Source organism: Lathamus discolor, chromosome W (genome assembly GCF_037157495.1).
Source record: "Lathamus discolor isolate bLatDis1 chromosome W, bLatDis1.hap1, whole genome shotgun sequence".
NCBI classification, from domain to species: domain Eukaryota; kingdom Metazoa; phylum Chordata; class Aves; order Psittaciformes; family Psittacidae; genus Lathamus; species Lathamus discolor.
Window position 1 is genome coordinate 23894734 of NC_088908.1, and position 18963 is coordinate 23913696.

At 44.4% G+C, this 18963-nt stretch overlaps 1 protein-coding gene and 1 non-coding gene across 4 annotated transcripts in view; both read left to right on the forward strand.

The window, feature by feature from the left end:
* LOC136004183 (AP-1 complex subunit gamma-1-like) overlaps nucleotides 1-18963 on the forward strand; it is an 82760-nt gene that overhangs the window by 47829 nt on the left and 15968 nt on the right. For all 3 annotated transcript variants that reach the window (XM_065660457.1, XM_065660456.1, XM_065660455.1), the window contains 7 exons: nucleotides 9505-9560; nucleotides 10185-10298; nucleotides 14610-14750; nucleotides 15990-16044; nucleotides 16873-16995; nucleotides 17326-17415; nucleotides 17915-18042. In XM_065660457.1, the coding sequence (XP_065516529.1) occupies nucleotides 9505-9560; nucleotides 10185-10298; nucleotides 14610-14750; nucleotides 15990-16044; nucleotides 16873-16995; nucleotides 17326-17415; nucleotides 17915-18042 (707 nt within the window). The remainder of the gene's footprint in view (nucleotides 1-9504; nucleotides 9561-10184; nucleotides 10299-14609; nucleotides 14751-15989; nucleotides 16045-16872; nucleotides 16996-17325; nucleotides 17416-17914; nucleotides 18043-18963) is intronic.
* Nucleotides 12363-12445, forward strand: LOC136004530 (small nucleolar RNA SNORD71). The gene has a single exon (XR_010608527.1). It is a non-coding gene; the product is annotated as a small nucleolar RNA SNORD71 (small nucleolar RNA).

Sequence of the window (18963 nt, forward strand, 5' to 3'; positions counted from 1 at the left end):
GCACCACCCAAGACTTAGAAGGTAGACTCAGGGACTGTGAGAATGAAGACCTTGGGCCCACTGTGGGAGAGGATCTGGTTTGAGACCATGTTAAAAATCTGAACGCACACAAGTCCATGGGACCTGATGAAATCCATCCGCGGGTCCTGAAGGAGCTGGCCATCATATTTAATCAAGGCAGTCAGGTGAAGTTCTCGACGACTGGAAAAAGGAAAATATAACCCCCATTTTCAAGAAGGGGAAAATGGAAGACCCAGGGAATTACAGACCAGTCAGTCTCACCTCTGTGCCTGGCAAAATCTTGGAGGAGATTCTCCTGGAAGGCATGCTAAGGCACATGAAAACCAACAAGGTGCTTGGTGACAGCCAGCATGGCTTCACTAAGGGGAAATCCTGCCTGACCAATTTGGTGGCCTTCTATGATGGGGCTACAGAATTGATGGACAAGGGTAAAGCAGTTGATGTCATCTACTTGGACTTGTGCAAAGCGTTTGACACTGTCCCACATGACATCCTTCTCTCTAAATTGGAGAGATATCAATTTGATGGATGGACCACTCGGTGGATAAAGAACTGTCTGGATGGCCGTACACAAAGAGTTGTGGTCAATGGCTCGATGTTTGGCTGGAGACTGGTAACGAGTGGTGTCCCTCAGGGATCGGTGTTGGGACCGGTCTTAACATCTTCACTGCTGACATGGACAGTGAGAATGAGTGCGCCCTTAGCAGGTTTGCCGATGGCACCAAGCTGTGTGGTCCGGTTGATATGCTGGAGGGAAGGGATGCCATCCAGAGGGACCTTGACACGCTTGTGAGGTGGGCTGATGCCAACCTTATGAAGTTCAACCACGACAAGTGCAAGGTCCTACACCTGGGTTGGAGCAATCCCAGGCACAGCTACAGACTGGGCAAAGAGGAGATTCAGAGCATCCCTGTGGAGAAGGACTTGGGGGTGCTGGTCGATGAGAAAATGAACATGAGCCGTCAGTGTGCACTCGCAGCCCAGAAAGCCAACCGTATCCTGGGCTGCATCAAAAGGAGTGTGACCAGCAGGTCGAAGGAGGTGATCCTGCTCCTCTACTCTGCTCTTGTGAGACCTCACCTGGAGTATTGTGTGCAGTTCTGGTGTCCTCAACTTAAAAAGGACATGGAACTGTTGGAACAAGTCCAGAGCAGGGCCACGAGGATGATAAAGGGACTGGAGCACCTACTGTACGAACATAGGCTGAGAAAGTTAGGGCTGTTCAGCCTGGAGAAGAGAAGGCTGCATGGAGACCTCATAGCAGCCTTCCACTATCTGAAGGGGGCCTATAGAGATGCTGGGGAGGGACTCTTCGTCAGGGACTGTAGTGACGGGACAAGGGGTAACGGGTTAAAACATAAACAGGGGATGTTTAGGTTGTATATAAGGAGGAAGTTCTTTCCTGTTAGGGTGGTGAGGCACTGGAATCGGTTACCCAGGGAGGTTGTGAGTGCTCCATCCCTGGCAGTGTTCAAGGCCAGGTTGTATGAAGCCTTGGGTGGGATGGTTTAGTGTGAGGTGTCCCTGCCCATGGCAGGAGGGTTGGAACTAGATGATCTTGAGGTCCTTTCCAACCCTAGCTGTTCTATGATTCTATGTATAGAGGAGACCCTGCCTTTGAACATCCAGCCCAGCACAGGCAACCGGATTGCCAGGAAGAGCTGTGCCTTCAGTGCCAGTTACTTCTGAAGCAGCTTGAACTCCTTCATAGCCTACCAGTATTTCTTTTTCAGTTGGAGTATAGCTGGCCTCAGGTCCTCTGTATCCCCAACTCTAAAAGCCTAGGGCTCAACCTCAAGTCTCCCCTGGAGCTTTCTGCCAGAGGCTCCAGGTAGGACCATTCTTCCCAGCTGCTGTGTAGAGCAGTTTTTTCACATCTTGCCCAGTCTGGACTGGTCCAAGTGCTACTGCATGAACTATCTCTCATTTAATTTGTTCAAAGGCTTGTTGTTGCTCAGGGCCCCATTTAAAATCAGTCTTCTTCTCGGTCATGTGATAGAGAGGTCTTATAATCAAGCTGTAATTTGGGATGTGCATTCTCCAGAACCCCACAACACCTAAGAAAGCTTGTGTTTCCATTGCTGTTACCTTGTTAATCACATCTGTGGGTATCTGGTGACATTCGTCTGGCCATTTTATTCCCCAAAATTGAATCTTCTGTTCAGGTCCCTTGACCTTACTCCATTTTATGGCAAAACTGGCCTTCAGCAGGATTTGGATTATTTTCTTACCTTTCTCAAAAAAGCTGTTCACTGTATCGCCTCACATGATAATGTCATCAATGTATTTTAGGTGTTCTGGAGCTTGCCCCTTTTCCAGTGCAGTCTGGATCAGTCCATGGCAGATGGTAGGGCTGTGTTTCCACCACTGGGGCAGTCGGTTCCATGTGAACTGGACACCCCCCCAAGTAAAAGCTAACTGTGTCCTGCACTCTGCTGCCGAAGGAATTGAGAAAAATGCGTTGGCAATATTAATTGTGGCATCCGGCTAGGCTGTTTTTACTCTAGTTCATGCTGAAGTTCTAGCATATCCAGTACAGCAGTACTCAATGGTGTTGTGACTTCATTCAGGTCATGATAGTCTACTGTTAGTCTCCACTCTCTGTTAGGCATTCACACTGGCTATATGGGGCTATTAAAGGGTGAGAGTGTCCTGCTGTTTAGTCCTTGTCTCTCCAGTCTACGGATCAGCTTATGAATGGGAATCAGGGAGTCCTGGTTGGTGCGATATTGCCACCTGTGCACTGTTGTGCTTGCGATTGGCACTTATTTTTCTTTGACCTTCAACAACTCTACAACAGAAGGATCCTCTGAGAGAGCAGGCAAGGTGGACAGATGCTTCATTTCCTCTATCTCCAAGGCAGGAATACCAAAAGCCCATTGGTACCCTTTTGGGTCTTTGAAATACCCTCTCCTGAGGTAGTCTACGCCAAGGATGCATGGAGCCTCTGGACCAATCACAGTGGGATGCTTTTGCCACTACTTTTGAGTTAGGTTGATTTCAGCCTCCTGTACAGTCAGCTCTTTAGATCCTCCTGTCACTCCAGAAATATAAATGAGTTCCACCCCTTGATAGCTTTATGGCATCAGGGTGCACTTTGCACTGGTATTAACAAGAGCCTTATACTTCTGTGGGACTGATGTGCCAGGTCATTTGATCCACACAGTCCAGTAAACCCAATTGTCCCTCTCCTCCAAATGGCTGGAGGCAGATCTGCTCTGATAGTGATCATAAGATTCTCTATTTAAGTCTTGTACAAAGGAATTAGAATTCCTTATTCATAGGAGTTGGAATAAAATCAACTCTTCCACTTCTTTTGTTAAACTGCTCACCAAGGACTTGAGCAGCAGCTTAGGAGGGTCATCCTTGGCCACTGTTCTTCATTTCATGCATCTCTTCCTTCAGTACCGAGGTATGTTTTCCATCCTACTTTCTCATGTCTTCTCTGTGATCCCACAGGTAAAACCGTATGGTGGCCTGGGGCGTGTACCTCTTATATCTGCTTTCTCGGGCATTAGGGTTCTTAATAGCTGTCGTGGTTTAAACAAAGTCAGCCATAAACTACAAAGCTCATCCAGTCACTCCCCTCCTTCTTTCCCTCCCTCTACCCCTGGAGGGACGGAGAGGAGAATCAAAAAGAATGCAACTCCCACGGGTTGAGATAAGAACAGTTTAGTAACTAAGGTATAACAGAAATCAGTACTGCTACCACCAATAATAATAATGATGAAATAACAAGGGAAGAGAATACAACACCTCAACACCAGCTGACCAGTAACTCACCCCACTCCCCCCAGCCGAGCAACCACCGATACCTCGTCCAACCCTGCAGTCAACTCGCCCTTCTGGGTAAACTCCCAGTTACATCCTGGGCATGACGTGCTGTGGTATGGAATACCTCTTTGGTCAGTTTGGGTGAGGTGTCCTGTCTCTGCTTCCTCCCAGCTTTCCCTCCTCCCTGGCAGAGCATGAGGCTCAGAAAATCCTTGGCCAGACCAAACATTTGAGCAGCAACTAAAAACATCAGCGTTTTCAGCACTGTTCCTAGGCCAAAAGTCAAAACACAGCACTGCACCAGCTACTAAGAAGGAGAAAAATAACTGCTACTGCTGAACCCGGGACAATAGCTATGACAGGTCTGTGCATGTGGGGAGCTGGATAGGTCAGATAGATTGTCTCTCAATTGTTTGACCTCCTGGGACAGTTTTTCCACAGCTGAAATGGTGGAAAGGGTGAGATTATCTTCCAACTCTTGGAGTTTATGACTCTCTGTCGTGCTTTAAACCCAACCGGCAACCGAGAACCATGCAGCCGCTCATTCACTCCCCCCCTTCCTCTCCCGCTTCCTGAGGGATGGGGAGGAGAATCGAAAGAATGTAACTCCTGCGGGTTGAGATAAGAACAGTCCAGTAACTAATGTATAACACAAAACCACTGCTGCTACCACCAATAATAATAATGATGATAAGGGGAATAACAAGGGAATTGAATACGGCCACTCGCCCCCTGCCCGAGGAATACCTCTTTGGCTAGTTTCGGTCAGGTGCCCTGCCTCTGCTTCCTTCCGGCCTCCCCTCCTCCCCAGCAGAGCATGAGACTCAGAAAGTCCTTGGTCAGAGTAAACATTACTTAGCAACAACTAAAAACACCAGTGTTATCAGCATTGTTCCCAGGCTGAAAGTCAAAATCACAGCACTGCACCAGCTACTAAGAAGGAGAAAAATGACTGCTACTTCTGAACGCAGGATGCTCTCTTCATCTACTGTTGGTGGTGCTGCCTCCCTCCCTTCCATTGTTGCCAATGAGTTGGTATAGGATGATGGCACTCTCTGTAAATTTCCACCACATGGGTTGTGTACATTCAGCTTCATCTGGATCTACGGATGCATTCCTGGTCTCTGGCCTATGATAGATCATATCTTTGAATGGCTGATTTCCTCACGGACTGGATGCCTCTGTCTCTCATAGTCTTCTTGGCTCAGCCACACATAACGTTGTCATTATAGGGAAACCTTTCCTTCACAGCTGCCAAGAGCTGCGAAGGCTGAGAACTTCTTTCTCTTTTGCAGTCACTTTGTCAATCCCCCCTTCCCTAGCAAGTGATCCCAGTTGCTTGGCTTCCCTACTTTCTAGTTCATGACTGTTGGCTCCATTGTCCCCGCATCGGAGCAACCAGGTGATGATGTTTTCACCTGGAAGATGGCCAAAAACTTTTTCTTATATTCCACAGCTTGGTTGAGGTCTGGTATCATTAAGTTATCTCTTCTTCTTCCTCTCATTCCTGTATTAATAATTATTGTTCATATGCTGTCCCCTGTAGTACGTGCATTGTGTCTTCATCTTTCTTCACTGCATAAGTTGCTCTTTGTGGCTCTCGGTTTCTTTTCCCCTTGTTTATAGGGGCAGCTCATTTTGGCACAGATTGGTCCTTTGATTTGGCTGCATTGTCTCACTGTTGTTGGAATGGCTGCAGTGTCTGTTGTCAGGGTTGGTGTAGCTTCTGTGCTTAGGGGTTGAGTAGCTGTGTTTTCTGTTGCTTTGCCATCAGATCCAGAGGCATCTTTTTCCAGAGAAGCTCTGTAGGCATAGGCAAAACTCCAGCACGTTGCCTTTATTTGTCCCTCTCTGGTATTACCAGGACAACTGCACACCTCATATAAGTATTTTATTAGTTTTTTCTGGTTTTCGCACTTGTTCAGAAGTGAAGTTCCAAATCACTGGAGGGGCCCACTGACCTAGATATTTGCCCGTGCTGTCCCGCCCATGCTGTCCCACACATGCTGCCACTCATGACTGTCTAGGCTTGGGGAATATCTCTTGGTGGTTCTCATTTATCGTTGTTTAATCCTAGGCAAGACCCAAGGCCGACCCTGCTTAGCTTTTGAAATCAGATGAAGTAGGGCGTTCTCAAGGTGGTATCTTGTGGGTTGAACACATGCAGTGTTTGTGGCAACATGCTGATTCCTGTCAAAATCAGCAGGCAGGTTTCAAGGGTATTCAGAAGACATCCAAAACCTTTAGAATTCTCAAATGCTGCTGTAAATAGCCTGGTGAGGGAATGGAGGATGTGAGTGAATATCTCCTTCATAGGTTTGTTACCGTAAAATTTGGTTGGAGAAACTCTTTAAGACTCAATTTACAGTTTTAGAAAGCAGGCATTCTTTATTGTAGCACTGGGCGCACATGTGAATTGTTTTCCAAAGGTGAGTTTACCCGTTAGTTGCTGGCAACAGCTGTATATTTAGCATACTCATGCATATTCAGAGCATTTCCAGGAACTAATTTTAATATTTGCATCTTAATTGCGCATGCACTTTCTTGCTGAGTGGGGGTCTATGATGGTCACCAGTAGTCTTCCTCACTGTGTTTACTGAATGACCTCAGTGCTTGTATACACTCGCAAGGTCCTAGTGCTGAGTTAGCAGCTGGTATGTCCTTGCTTCTGTCCTGTTCCAGTATTGTTCCACACTGGGTACCACTCTGTTATCTTGAAGACTGGCATCCTTGGTCTTATTTATTGTCTCCTTAGTTGTTATCAGTTCCATGATGTTCCTTCCCCCATCAGCCGAACATTCCTTTCTCTCTACGTGTTAGTAAGTTAGAACAGTTTGGCCTGTTCTACTATGTTAACGGCATACACACTATTGTTAGTTTAAAATTTAAGCCTGCAGGTTGACCCCCCCAAGGAGGAAAACAAAGATGTGTAATTGCTAAAAAATTACATTATATGTCTCCCAAAGTATAGAGGTGATGACCATGCTGAGAATGCATGCCAACCCAGTTTCATGATCAATGAGTCTATCGTATTACAAGTCATTATCATAAAGTGCATCAAAACAAAAACCTTGGCCCAGGCCCCAAAGCTGATAAACACTAAAACAGCAAATCATAGAAACATAGAATAGTTAGGGTTGGAAAAGACCTTAAGATCATCTAGTTCCAACCCCCTGCCATGGGCAGGGATACCTCACACGAAACCATGCCACCCAAGGCTTCATCCAACCTGGCCTTGAACACCGCCAGGGATGGAGCATTCACAACTTCCCTGGCCAACCCATTCCAGTGCCTCACCACCTTAACAGTTAAGAAGTTCTTCCTTATATCCAATCTAAGCTTCCCCTGATTAAGTTTTAACCCGTTACCCCTTGTCCTATCAATACAGTCCCTAATGAAGAGTCCCTCCCCAGCATCCTTATAGGCCCCCTTCAGATACTGGAAGGCTGCTATGAGGTCTCCACACAGCCTTCTCTTCTCCAGGCTGAACAACCCCAGCATTCTCAGCCTGTCTTCATATGGGAGGTGCTCCAGTCCCCTGTTCATCCTCATTCCTTCCAGTGTATCAACCGACACACACAGCTTGGTGTGTCATTGGCAAACTTGCTGAGGGCGCACTCAATCCCACTGTCTATGTCACCGACAAAGATGTTGAACAAGACCAGTCCCAACACCGATCCCTGCGGGACACCACTCATTACTGGTCTCCATCTGGACACTGAGCCATTGACCACAACTCTTTGCATGCAGCCATCCAGCCAGTTCTTTATCCACCAAGTGGTCCACCTATCAAAGTGATGTCTCTCCAATTTAGAGACAAGAATGTCATTTGGGACAGTGGCGAACGCTTTGCACAAGTCCAGACATATGATGTTAACTGCTCTACCCCTGTCCATCAGTTCCATAGCCCCATCATAGAAGGCCACCAAATTGGTGTGGCAGGATTTCCCCTTAGTGAAGCCATGCTGGCTATCACCAAGCACCTTGTTGTTTTTCATGTGCCTTAGCATGCCTTCCAGGAGAATCTGCTCCAAGATTTTGCCAGGCACAGTGGTGAGACTGACTGGTCTGTAATTCCCTGATTCATACTGGCTTGCAAGTAATGTACGACATGCTGAAACTGTGAGACCACGTGCAACAACTCCAAGAGCAACTAAATCAGCATTGTGATGAGTGACTATTCATTTGAAACAGTGAATGCTTATCACAAATACTGTTAGACACACTCTGGTCAGATCTGTCGTAATCTCAACCCTTCATGTGCCCTACGTTGGGTGCCAAAAAGAAGTGTCATGATTTAAGCCCAGCTGGTAATTCAGAACCATGCAGCCGCTCACTCACTCCCCCCCTTCTTCCTTCCCCCACTCCCAGAGGTATGGGGAGGAGAATCAAAAGAATGTAAATCCTACGGGTTGAGATAAGAACAGTCCAGTAACTAAGGTATAATACAAAACTACTACTACCAGCAATAATAATAATAATGATAAGAGAAATAACAAGGGGAGAGAATATGAAACTGAAAGGGGAAAAGGAAAAGAAAACAATTAACACAAGTGATGCACAATATAATTGATTACCACCCGCTGACTGATACCCAACCCGACCTGAGCAGTGATCTGGGCCTTCCAGGTAACTCCCTCCACTTTATATAATGGAGTTTCTGTACTGGGCCTGATGGTCCAGCGCAGAGCCACAAAGATGATTAAGGGAGTGGAACATCTCCCTTATGAGGAGAGGCTGAGGGAGCTGGGTCTCTTTAGCTTGCAAAAGAGGAGACTGAGGGGTGACCTCATCAATGTTTACAAATATGTGAAGGGTAGGTGTCAGGATGATGGAGCTAGGCTTTTTTCAGTGATATCCAGTGATAGGACAAGGGGCAATGGGTGTAAACTGGAACATAGGAAGTTCCACGTTAACATCAGGAAGAACTTCTTTACTGTAAGAGTGACAGAGCACTGGAACAGGTTGCCCAGGGGGGTTGTGGAGTCTCCTACACTGGAGATATTCAAGGCCCGCCTGGACAAGTTCCTGTGTGATGTACTGTAGGTTACCCTGCTCTTGCAGGGGGGTTGGACTAGATGATCTTTTTAGGTCCCTTCCAACCCTTGGGATTCTGTGATTCTGTGATTCTGTGGTATGGAATACCCCTTTGGCTAGTCTGGGTCAGGTGTCCTGTCTCTGCTTCCTCCCACCTTTCCATGCCTCTCCTCACTGGCAGAGCATGAGACTGGAAATGTCCTTCATTGGAGTAAACATTACTTAGCAAGAAATAAAAACACTGGTGTGTTATCAGCATTGTTCTCAGACTGAAGTTGAAAACATAGCACTGCTCTAGCTACTAAGGTGAAAAATGATCGCTACAGCTCAACTTGGGACACATAGCTCTGTAGTTGCTTCTAGATAAGACTGTCGCCTGTTTAGAAAATGATATTTGGTTTTTGAGAGGTTTTTGTCTTTTTTTTTTTTTTTAATTAAAAAATACAAAAGCAAAACTTCCTGCAGACTACGTTCTTTTGAGAGCAGGAGAGAGCCTGTGCTGTGTTTGTCTTAGCTTTTTCTCTGTTTAGGCAGCCTCTTGAGTTCTTTGTTATGCTTTTGGCTAAGAATTGCTGTGGTAAATTGGACACATTGTTTTTAAGATAATCTTGAAATCATGGAGATGACTAGGAGCCTTTATTGATCACTGACCTTCCCTAACTCTCTCTATAGGTGTTGGCCATTAACATCCTGGGCCGTTTCTTATTAAACAATGACAAAAATATTAGGTAAGTTGTATGAAGTATGTTTTACCAACATCCGCTTTCAAACGTATGAGAAGCCATTGCATAAAGATTATGCTGCAGTAGAGTTTTTCAGGAGATCTCTTTGGGAAGTACTATTGTTGAGGTTAGTGTGACTGTCTAGCTTTTTTCTCTCTTGGTGCATTTTCTCTGCAAATCTTCACTGTGGACCTGCCATTCTAAGTTGATGTGTCTGGCTGTGTGATATCCCATCTCTTAGTATTCTGATTGCAAATCCTGGTATAGGTAGAAGACTCCAGCCTTGGGAATTGCACTCAAACTAGCATGAGTTGCATAATCTTCAGAGGTCTAATCTTTAATTGCCTTGTTTTTCCAAAATCTTAGTGAAGACTGGACAACTGACGTGAGCCCAGGAGTTGGGACGGGTGCTTGTCTGGGCAGCGGGATGTTGCTGGGCTTATTAGAGTTTAGTGTGGTAACTCGCCTTTAAAGATAGGCCAGGCAGTCCCCTGGAAGATTCCCATTTGTTACTGAGTATGAGAACCCTGTTCTGTTGCAAAATAAGACTAAGTTCTGGGGGTGTGAGTACTGTGCATAGGAATTAAATGCCTACTGTCAAGGATTCATTCCTGTATATCGTTATCTCAGATATGTAGCTTTGACATCATTGTTGAAAACTGTGCAGACAGACCATAATGCAGTACAGCGGCATAGAAGCACGATTGTCGACTGCCTAAAGGATCTGGATGTCTCCATTAAAAGGTAATTGAAATATCCATGACATAGACTCTCAAGGTTGACAGCATATGGAAAGTGAGCAGGAGAAAGGGGAGGGAAAATGGCAATAATCTTGGGGAACCTTGAGACTAGTATTAATGTGCTGTATGGTTCATACTTCAAAGAAAGTAATGAAGACGTAAAAGCAGCCTCCCAAAGAAGGTGCCTACACATTTTGGGCATCTGGGATTGGAGAAAAAAAATTAAGTTTTCCTGAATTTTTCCAAATGGAGTCTCAATGGAGATCAGGTTGTGTGCTCACAAGATGTAAAGCCTTCATGAAGTATGATCTTAATCAAAGCTACTCTGACATGCTCCATATTGCTGCTCTTCTGAGATGAACAGACAGTGCCATGTTATCTTGAAGCAGCACTAAGCTGTCCAAATAATGTATTCTAGATGAAATTTGATTAAGCAGTGGTAAAATTCAGACATGACTTGATTATTCAAATAATTTCCTTACATCTGTGTCCTGTTACGCATTCTTGGTGTTCATTCTTTTGCGTTGGTCAGAGCAATCCCAGGCACAGCTACAGGTTGGGCAGAGAAGAGATTCAGAGCAGTCCTGTGGAGAAGGACTTGGGGGTGTTGGTCGATGAGAAAATGAACATGAGCCGGCAGTGTGCGCTTGCAGCCCAGAAATCCAACCGTATCCTGGGCTGCATCAAAAGGAGTGTGACTAAGAGGTCAAAGGAGGTGATCCTGCCCCTCTACTCTGCTCTCACAAGACCTCATTTAGAGTATTGTGTACAGTTCTGGTGTCCTCAACATAAAAAGGACATGGAACTGTTGGAACAAGTCCAGAAGAGGGCCACAATGATGATCAGGGGATCCCATATGAAGGCAGACTGAGAAAGTTGGGGCTGTTCAGCCTGGAGAAGGCTGCATGGAGACCTCATAGCAGCCTTCCAGTATCTTAAGGGGGCTTATAAGGATGCTGGGGAGGGACTCTTCATCAGGGACTATGCTGATATGACAAGGGGTAATGGGTTCAAACTTAAACAGGAAGTTCAGGTTAGATATAAGGAAGAAGTTCTTTCCTGTTAAGGTGGTGGGCATTAGAGCAGGTTGCCCAAAGAAGTGGTAAATGCTCCATCCCTGGCAGTGTTCAAGGCCAGGTTGTATGAAGCCTTGGGTGGGATGGTTTAGTGTGAGGTGCCCCTGCCCATGGCAGGGGGGTTGAAACTAGATGGTCCTTTCCAACCCTGACTATTCTATGATTCTATGATTTGTCATTTAAATAGCAGTATGTTGCCATTGCTCTGGGCAATGGGAAAGCTTGCAACCTTACTTCTCACTAGAGAAAGACAATCTAAACTACTTCTGTTTCTACTCATTAGTCAAACATTCATAGATACTCTTGAATTCTTGATCTCACTTTTGCCCAACCTGTATGGAATGCTGCTCTTCTAAATTGAGTTCAGCCTGTCAGTTGCTTGCTCTTTCTGTCAAAACTCTCTTCCTCATAGTTACTGTTTTTATAACTGATGGTCTGAGCTCAGTGCAACATATGACATGTCAGTCACAGGGACAGTTACATCCCTGTTGCATCTTGTGGAATCTGTTTGCTGCAGGCCAAAATTCCATTCAGCTATCATCACATCATTAACATACTTCCAAAATTGCTCAACCTATTTTTTCCCCCCTTGTGAAACTGATTAGATATGCCACATACTTGTTCTGATAGGCATTTTTCAAATATATGCCCATCTTTGATTCACATCTAGATTTATAACAGCACTGCTCAGTCTGATATGTACAGAATAGGAAAGAAATTGGATCTGTCTCTCTTCTGAAACTTGGTTTTAACTGCTGTGTAGTGGGTATTGTGTAATCTATTTTTATAGTTGCAATCAAAACATAAACTTGTATCTTACATACTGAGCAAGTCAGACTGCTGTTGCTGTTCAGTGCCAGAGCCAGCACTGAGGCAAGGCTGTGAAATAGCAGAGCCCCATCTAGGTTTTGAGTAGAAGGCAACAAAAGCATTTTGTTGGTGCCTGCTTAGGAAAGCATAGGTAAGCTATAAATGATAGAGCTCTATGTCTGAGTGCTGTTGGAGGATGAAGCCTTTCATCCATCAGCAGAGCATGATGTTGCCATGCTGATGCTCGTGCTGCTGATGATGCACTATCTTAATTGAAGCAGTATATTGACTGGATGTCAGGGTCCCCAGCTACCAGGTTTCAAGCACTGGGACTTGAGGGGAAGAGACAGTACCTGGTTTGGGTTACCTGAAGCATGGTCTGTTCCCATCATTTAACTGTTGCAGTGCATCTTTGGTCCATGTGGTATAAATCAGAATGTCTTTGCCATTTAGTTCAAGTCTTCTTGTCTGTCTAATATGATCAAACTACATTATTAGGAACTTCCTGACAGGAATGAGCCATGTAATATGACTGAAGGTAAGCTATATGTATTGAGATAAATGTCTGGTATCAAGATTGCAGAGTAGCTCTGTGCATCTGCAGTATTGAGATATCTTTTCTAATGTGATTGAAAAGTTAAACTTAAACATGGAAAATGTGTAGCCCATTAGGGTTAGGTGTAAAGAGTTGGGAACTAATTGGAGGGATGAAAGCAATTCCAGTAATGGTATAGGTCTTTAACCAGGCACAGATCTAGATGGTAAAAGGTTATGTATTTCCACCTTAATTCTGAATACCTCCATGTTTTCTAGGTCCCTGGGTATTAGTTGGGTAAAAAGCAAAATAACACATTGACTTGGAGCAACCTCGTCTAGTGGAAGGTGTCCCTGCCTGTGGGAGGGGGGGAATGAAACTAGATGAGCTTTAAGGTCCCTTCCAACCCTGATCATTCTGATTACAGTAATAACTAGGGAGATGTTGAGAAGCAGTGCTGTTTTCAGATTCTTGAGAACAAATAGCTTGAGCCCAATACCATTGGATTGGGTAATGTGCCTGGTCCAAGTTGTTGATGTTTCACAAGCATTGGGAAAATACTAAGCCATCAGAAATAACTGTGTCTGTGTGGTAAGTTGGCAAGCTTGGCACTGGAGCAAGACAGAATCAGTGTGACTGATCATGGGGTTGCTGCCAGTAAATATGTGAAAGGATGACAGCAAAACTCGCACATATCAGCATTATGATTTTAATGAGAATTGCTGGAGTCAAACACACACTGAAGTCTGAGCTACCTTGAGAAAGTATATATTACAAAACAGACTTTAGGCCTTTTGGCATAATTTTGGCTGTAACTTGTTGAAAACAAGCAGTACAAAATCACTGTGCAAAGTAGTTCAGCAACTATCCAGATGATTTCAAAAGATAACTGAAATGGGGAAGGAATTTTTTGATGTGCTGTGAGGATCTTTATAGCCTTCTGGTAGGGTATCTCAATGACAGGCAGAGAATAAAGTTCCTGATAGTATGAAGAGGGCACAACCTGGAGGTTTGGGTTCTGGATTACACCAAATGCTCAATTTTAAAGAACAGTCAGGGTTTTTTAGTGAGGCTGTTTTAATGCATTCTGACATAACTAATTGCCAGCGTTGTACAAAAATCAAATCACATTTGAAGATATTTCAAAAAATTAAAAAAAGTCAGAATAATGGGAGAGCTCTGCTAGAATTGGCTGCAGAAGCTTTAAGTAGAAGGGCTAAGGACTAGACTCTGACTTCTCAATGAATATAACAAGGAATAGCTAAGAGCCAGTACTCTGTCTAGTTGTGGTGTCAACTTGGAGGTGGGTTCTGAGAAGAGCATCAGGGTAATTTTGGGTTGTAGAAGTCTAATGTAGTCTATCTGATAGAATACAACAAAGCCTATGTTAATATTTTAAGTCTCTACTGAATTTGAATCTCTACTATATGGAGAGTGAAACAGGTCTCTTCTGGATTCCTGAAGCTGGAGAAGGTGTGTTGTAGGATGGATTACTTCCTGCAGTTGTGTGTCAGAAATGACTACCATGCAAGTAATTTGTACAAATACTTGGGAAGTCAGACCTTAATACTGATAGACTGTGGGTGGAAGATATTTCTAGCCCTTAGGACATCTGGATAGGTATTTCTAAAGAACCCCACACCCCCTTAGTATTTTGGGAGTTAGGTATTTGTTGTCTGCCCATGAACAGGAAGCCATTGGTACATTTCATGTGGAAGGCTGTTCTCACAGGAATAATAAATATTGTTCTCCTAATGAAAAGGTAAGTTCATTTGAGTAGCTGGACTTGTGGTCTGGTGTTTTTGTGGTGGGGGGGTTTTGGTTTATTTTTCGGTTGGTTTTTTTTACTTCATTAGGGGAACATACTTTATCTGTTTTCTGTCTCTTGCCCTAGGCGTGCAATGGAACTGAGTTTTGCTCTTGTTAATGGGAATAATGTCCGTGGAATGATGAAGGAGTTACTGTATTTCCTAGATTCCTGTGAACCAGAGTTCAAAGCAGACTGTGCATCTGGAATATTTCTTGCATCTGAAAAGTATGGGGCCAATTTATTTGCTATTAATTTTTTGTGCATTCTCAGAATTATGAGCATTTTGTGTTGCTCCTTCCCTTCCTCATCCCCCAGGAGAGAATATGTTGATCACGTCTTCTCGTTTGCTGATCTATGTGGTGTGTCAGTTTTAACTCACTCTGAGGAACAGGGCACACTAGTGTGTCCCATATGGATAGTCCTTGTATTGCTAAATCAGTCTAGTGTATTGGTTGCTGTGTACTGTGTACTGCACTTTGGAACACATGTTGCACTGACATCCTGGCCCTGCCTCCCTGCCCTTCTCCACACACGCGAATTCTCTGGTTAGTTATACAACTGAGATGATCTCATTACTGCTGAGCCATTGTAATCAGCAGCCTGACTTTGAAATACTGTATGTGTACTCTACTATGCTCTTGTGTGACCCCACTTAGAGTACTGTGTGCAGTTCTGGTGTCTTCAACATAAAAAGAACATGGAGCTGTTGGAGCAAGTCCAGAGTAGGTCCACAAGGATGATTAGGGGACTGGAGCACCTCCCATATGAAGACAGGCTGAGAATGTTGGGGCTGTTCAGCCTGGAGAAGAGAAGGCTGCATGGAGACCTCATAGCAGCCTTCCAGTACCTGAAGGGGGCCTATAGGGATGCTGGGGAGGGACTCTTCGTCAGGGACTGTCGTGACAGGACAAGGGGTAACGGGTTAAAACTTAAACAGGTGAAGTTTAGATTGGATATAAGGAGGAAATTCTTTTCTGTTAGGGTGGTGAGGCACTGGAATGGGTTGCCCAGGGAGGTTGTGAGTGCTCCATCCCTGGCAGTGTTCAAGGCCAGGTTGGATGAAGCCTTGGGTGGGATGGTTTAGTGTGAGGTGTCCCTGCCCATGGCAGGGGGTTGGAACTAGATGATCTTGAGGTCCTTTCCAACCCTAACTATTCTATGATTCTATGTGTAAGGTATGGCTGTCCTATATTGTACAGCCTTGTATATTTATTCAGCTTTCCAATGTCAACATTAATACAAAAAAAGTCAAACAATGTGAAATGTGTTTTGTTTGGGGGGGGGGGGGGGGGGGTTCTGTTTTGGGTGTGTCCTTTTGTCCCGTGTCTGTCTGTGTCCCCGTCCCCCCCCCAGGAAACAGTGGGCCAGGAATAACTGAATTGGGAGGTTCTGATGATGGTAGGTTTCTTGCTGGTGTTGAAGGCTAGTAGTTATTGCTCTAACTCATTTTCTTAATCTTGTCAGATATGCTCCTTCCAAACGCTGGCACATAGACACAATTATGAGAGTCTTAACAATGGTAAGTGTTGCCTCCCTTTGTGTGTGACTATATACAAAATCTTATTTCTGTAGGAAGTTACTCACCATCAAGTTGGAGATGGCTATAAAGGCTGGCAGATAAATGCTACCACACAGAGGGGAAGTATACCTAGATGGTAGTGACTCAAGGCAGACAGTCAGAAATATGTAAACTCAGTAAATGACTGAGTGGTTTTTTTAAAAGAAATGTATGATTTCAGAAACAAACAAGAATACAGTGTGTAGCAGAGTTTTTCTGATGCAGTAATCATATTAGCTTCTAAGTTTGGATAGCTTTTGTGTTTTCAGGGGAGACTGAACACAGCCTTAAGTAACTTGCAAAGTGAAAGGGGGTGAAGCAATATCTTGGAATTATTCCTATCCTCTAACCAAAGAGTGAGATGCAGGCAAGATTCTGGATCCTGTGCTTATTTGGCATAGAGTCTGGCTTTGAGCAAGTAGTTAATAAGCTGCGTTCTGCCCCCAGGGCGTCTTTCACTTAAAGCCTTCCATTTAACAGAGGAGTTTTCTATGTTGCTTTTTGTTCCTTCTGTAGCACAGGATCCTTATGTCCACACTCTGTCCTCCTGACAATTTCAGGATATCTGTAGTATGGATATCTCTGGGTATAGTTGATTTCATTGGGAAAATGTACTGTCCTGTGCTTCTATCCATCTGAGACTGCTCAAAATCAACCATAAAGTGTTTGAGGATGAGGAGGTTGATTTTTATTTCCATGCACATCAGGTGACTTTGTGAAGGTTATCAGGAGATGCTGGGTGTTAGTGAGAAGTTGGATAGTGAAACCTAACAGTAGCTGTTCTTGCAGGCAGGAAGTTATGTTCGTGATGATGCTGTTCCCAATCTGATTCAGCTAATAACTAATAGTGTGGAGATGCATGCCTACACTGTGCAGAGACTCTACAAAGCCATCCTTGGTGATTACTCCCAGGTAATACCAAGCTTGACCAGCTTCAGTTTCCTTGTTTACTGCAATAAGTGTGTTTACTAAGCATCTCAAGGTATGTCAACATCACACTGTGTAGCTCCAAGGGACAGATTGCAGGTGAGACTATATGTTTTCTATAAGTTCATAAATATTCTTTTTATTTTGTCTAATTATCTTATAGAATTCTTGATCAAATCACATATTCCTGTTTGTTCTACTGAGAACTTCCTTGGCTGTAAGGAGGGCTAAGCTTGCTCTGGGCAATGGTGATGGCTTAATTTGTCATACAGGTATCCATTTATCTTGCGTATCTGATTTTTCTTCTTCAAACAGCAACCCCTGGTGCAAGTGGCCTCTTGGTGCATAGGAGAGTATGGAGATCTTCTGGTGGCTGGTCAGTGTGAAGAGGAACCACCAATACAGGTGAGAAAGAACAGCAGCTGTGTATCTGGCTGAGGCTGGAGCTGCTTGCTGCTGCCTATGCAGGGGGAATGCTTGCAACAGTTACTTAGCACTGGTGTCCATGATGGTGATGGACTGTGAGGAAGAGTCTCCTTCTCATGCTACAGGCATGGGCTGCCTAAACACTCACTGTGTCAAATGCAGCTATAACTGACAGAGCAGTGTGCTTTCAGTGCTAGCCTAGCTTGCAGGGGAGCTGCTAGGGTCTTAGCTGTGTATTTTGATGATAAACCTGCTGTTCCATGTGTAGAACAGGAACTATATTTTAAAACTAATCTCTTAAAATCTCCACGTAGATGTATGTGTCTTGTATGCTCTGAACATAATGCTGCAGGCTCATCAAGTTGCGGAGGAGGTACAACATGGCCATTAATCAAGAGACAGGTTTTTACAGTATGTCCTGCAAGGTTTGCTGCAAGGCTTCTCTCTGCCTTAACCTAACCTTTCTGTACCTTTTCAGGTAACAGAGGATGAAGTTCTTGATATTTTAGAAAGCATCCTGATATCTAATATGTCTGCATCTGTTACACGAGGCTATACTCTCACTGCCATCATGAAGCTTTCCACAAGGTTTACCTGCAATGTCAAGTGAGTTATAATTGATGTACTGCACAGGGCTTTGTTGCAAACATGCTGGCATTGGTTGTTTTCAGTGGAAGTATTCCTTAGACATGCTCTACTTCCATGGTTTACGAAAGTCATCTTATTTGTTGGCTTTTACAGTCCTCCTTTGCTTGCAGGGTGGAAGACTTCTGCTGATATGTACTGTTTTCTCTGTGGATGTCCTCTACTGTGTAGGGACTTAATCCCTGTTGCTTGAAAAATCCTTTTGGGGAAGAGAAGTCCTTACTTTCAGTGGACTGTCCTTTCCAGTTCCTTTTTTGGGTGATGGAGAGGGAAATAGCCTTATTTCTTACTGATGGCTTCTTGATATGGGTAGTTGAGCTTTCTTATGCTATACCTTGTGGTATATTAATCACCTACTGATGCTGTTATGAAGGGACAGTTCAAAAATGGGGTTGCATAGATAGTCCAGGAAAACAGCAGAGAATACTGTTTTAAATGAGTTAGACAGGACACCTGTTAAGCAGAGGACATATAGTGTCTTCTGGATGACAGAATCACAGAATACCAAGGGTTGGAAGGGACCTCAAAAGATCATCTAGTCCAACCCCCCTGCAAGAGCAGAGTAACCTAGAGTACATCACACAGGAACTTGTCCAGGCGGGCCTTGAATATCTCCAATGTAGGAGACTCCACAACCCCCCTGGGCAACCTATTCCAGTGCTCTGTCACTCTCACAGTAAAAAAGTTTTTCCTGATGTTCACATGGAACCTCCTATGCTCCAGTTTACACCCATTGCCCCTTGTCCTATCACTGGACATCACTGGAAAAAATCTAGCTCCATCATCCTGACACTCACCCTTTACATATTTGTAAACATTGATGAGGTCACCCCTCAGTCTCCTCTTCTCCAAGCTAAAGAGACCCAGCTCCCTCAGCCTCTC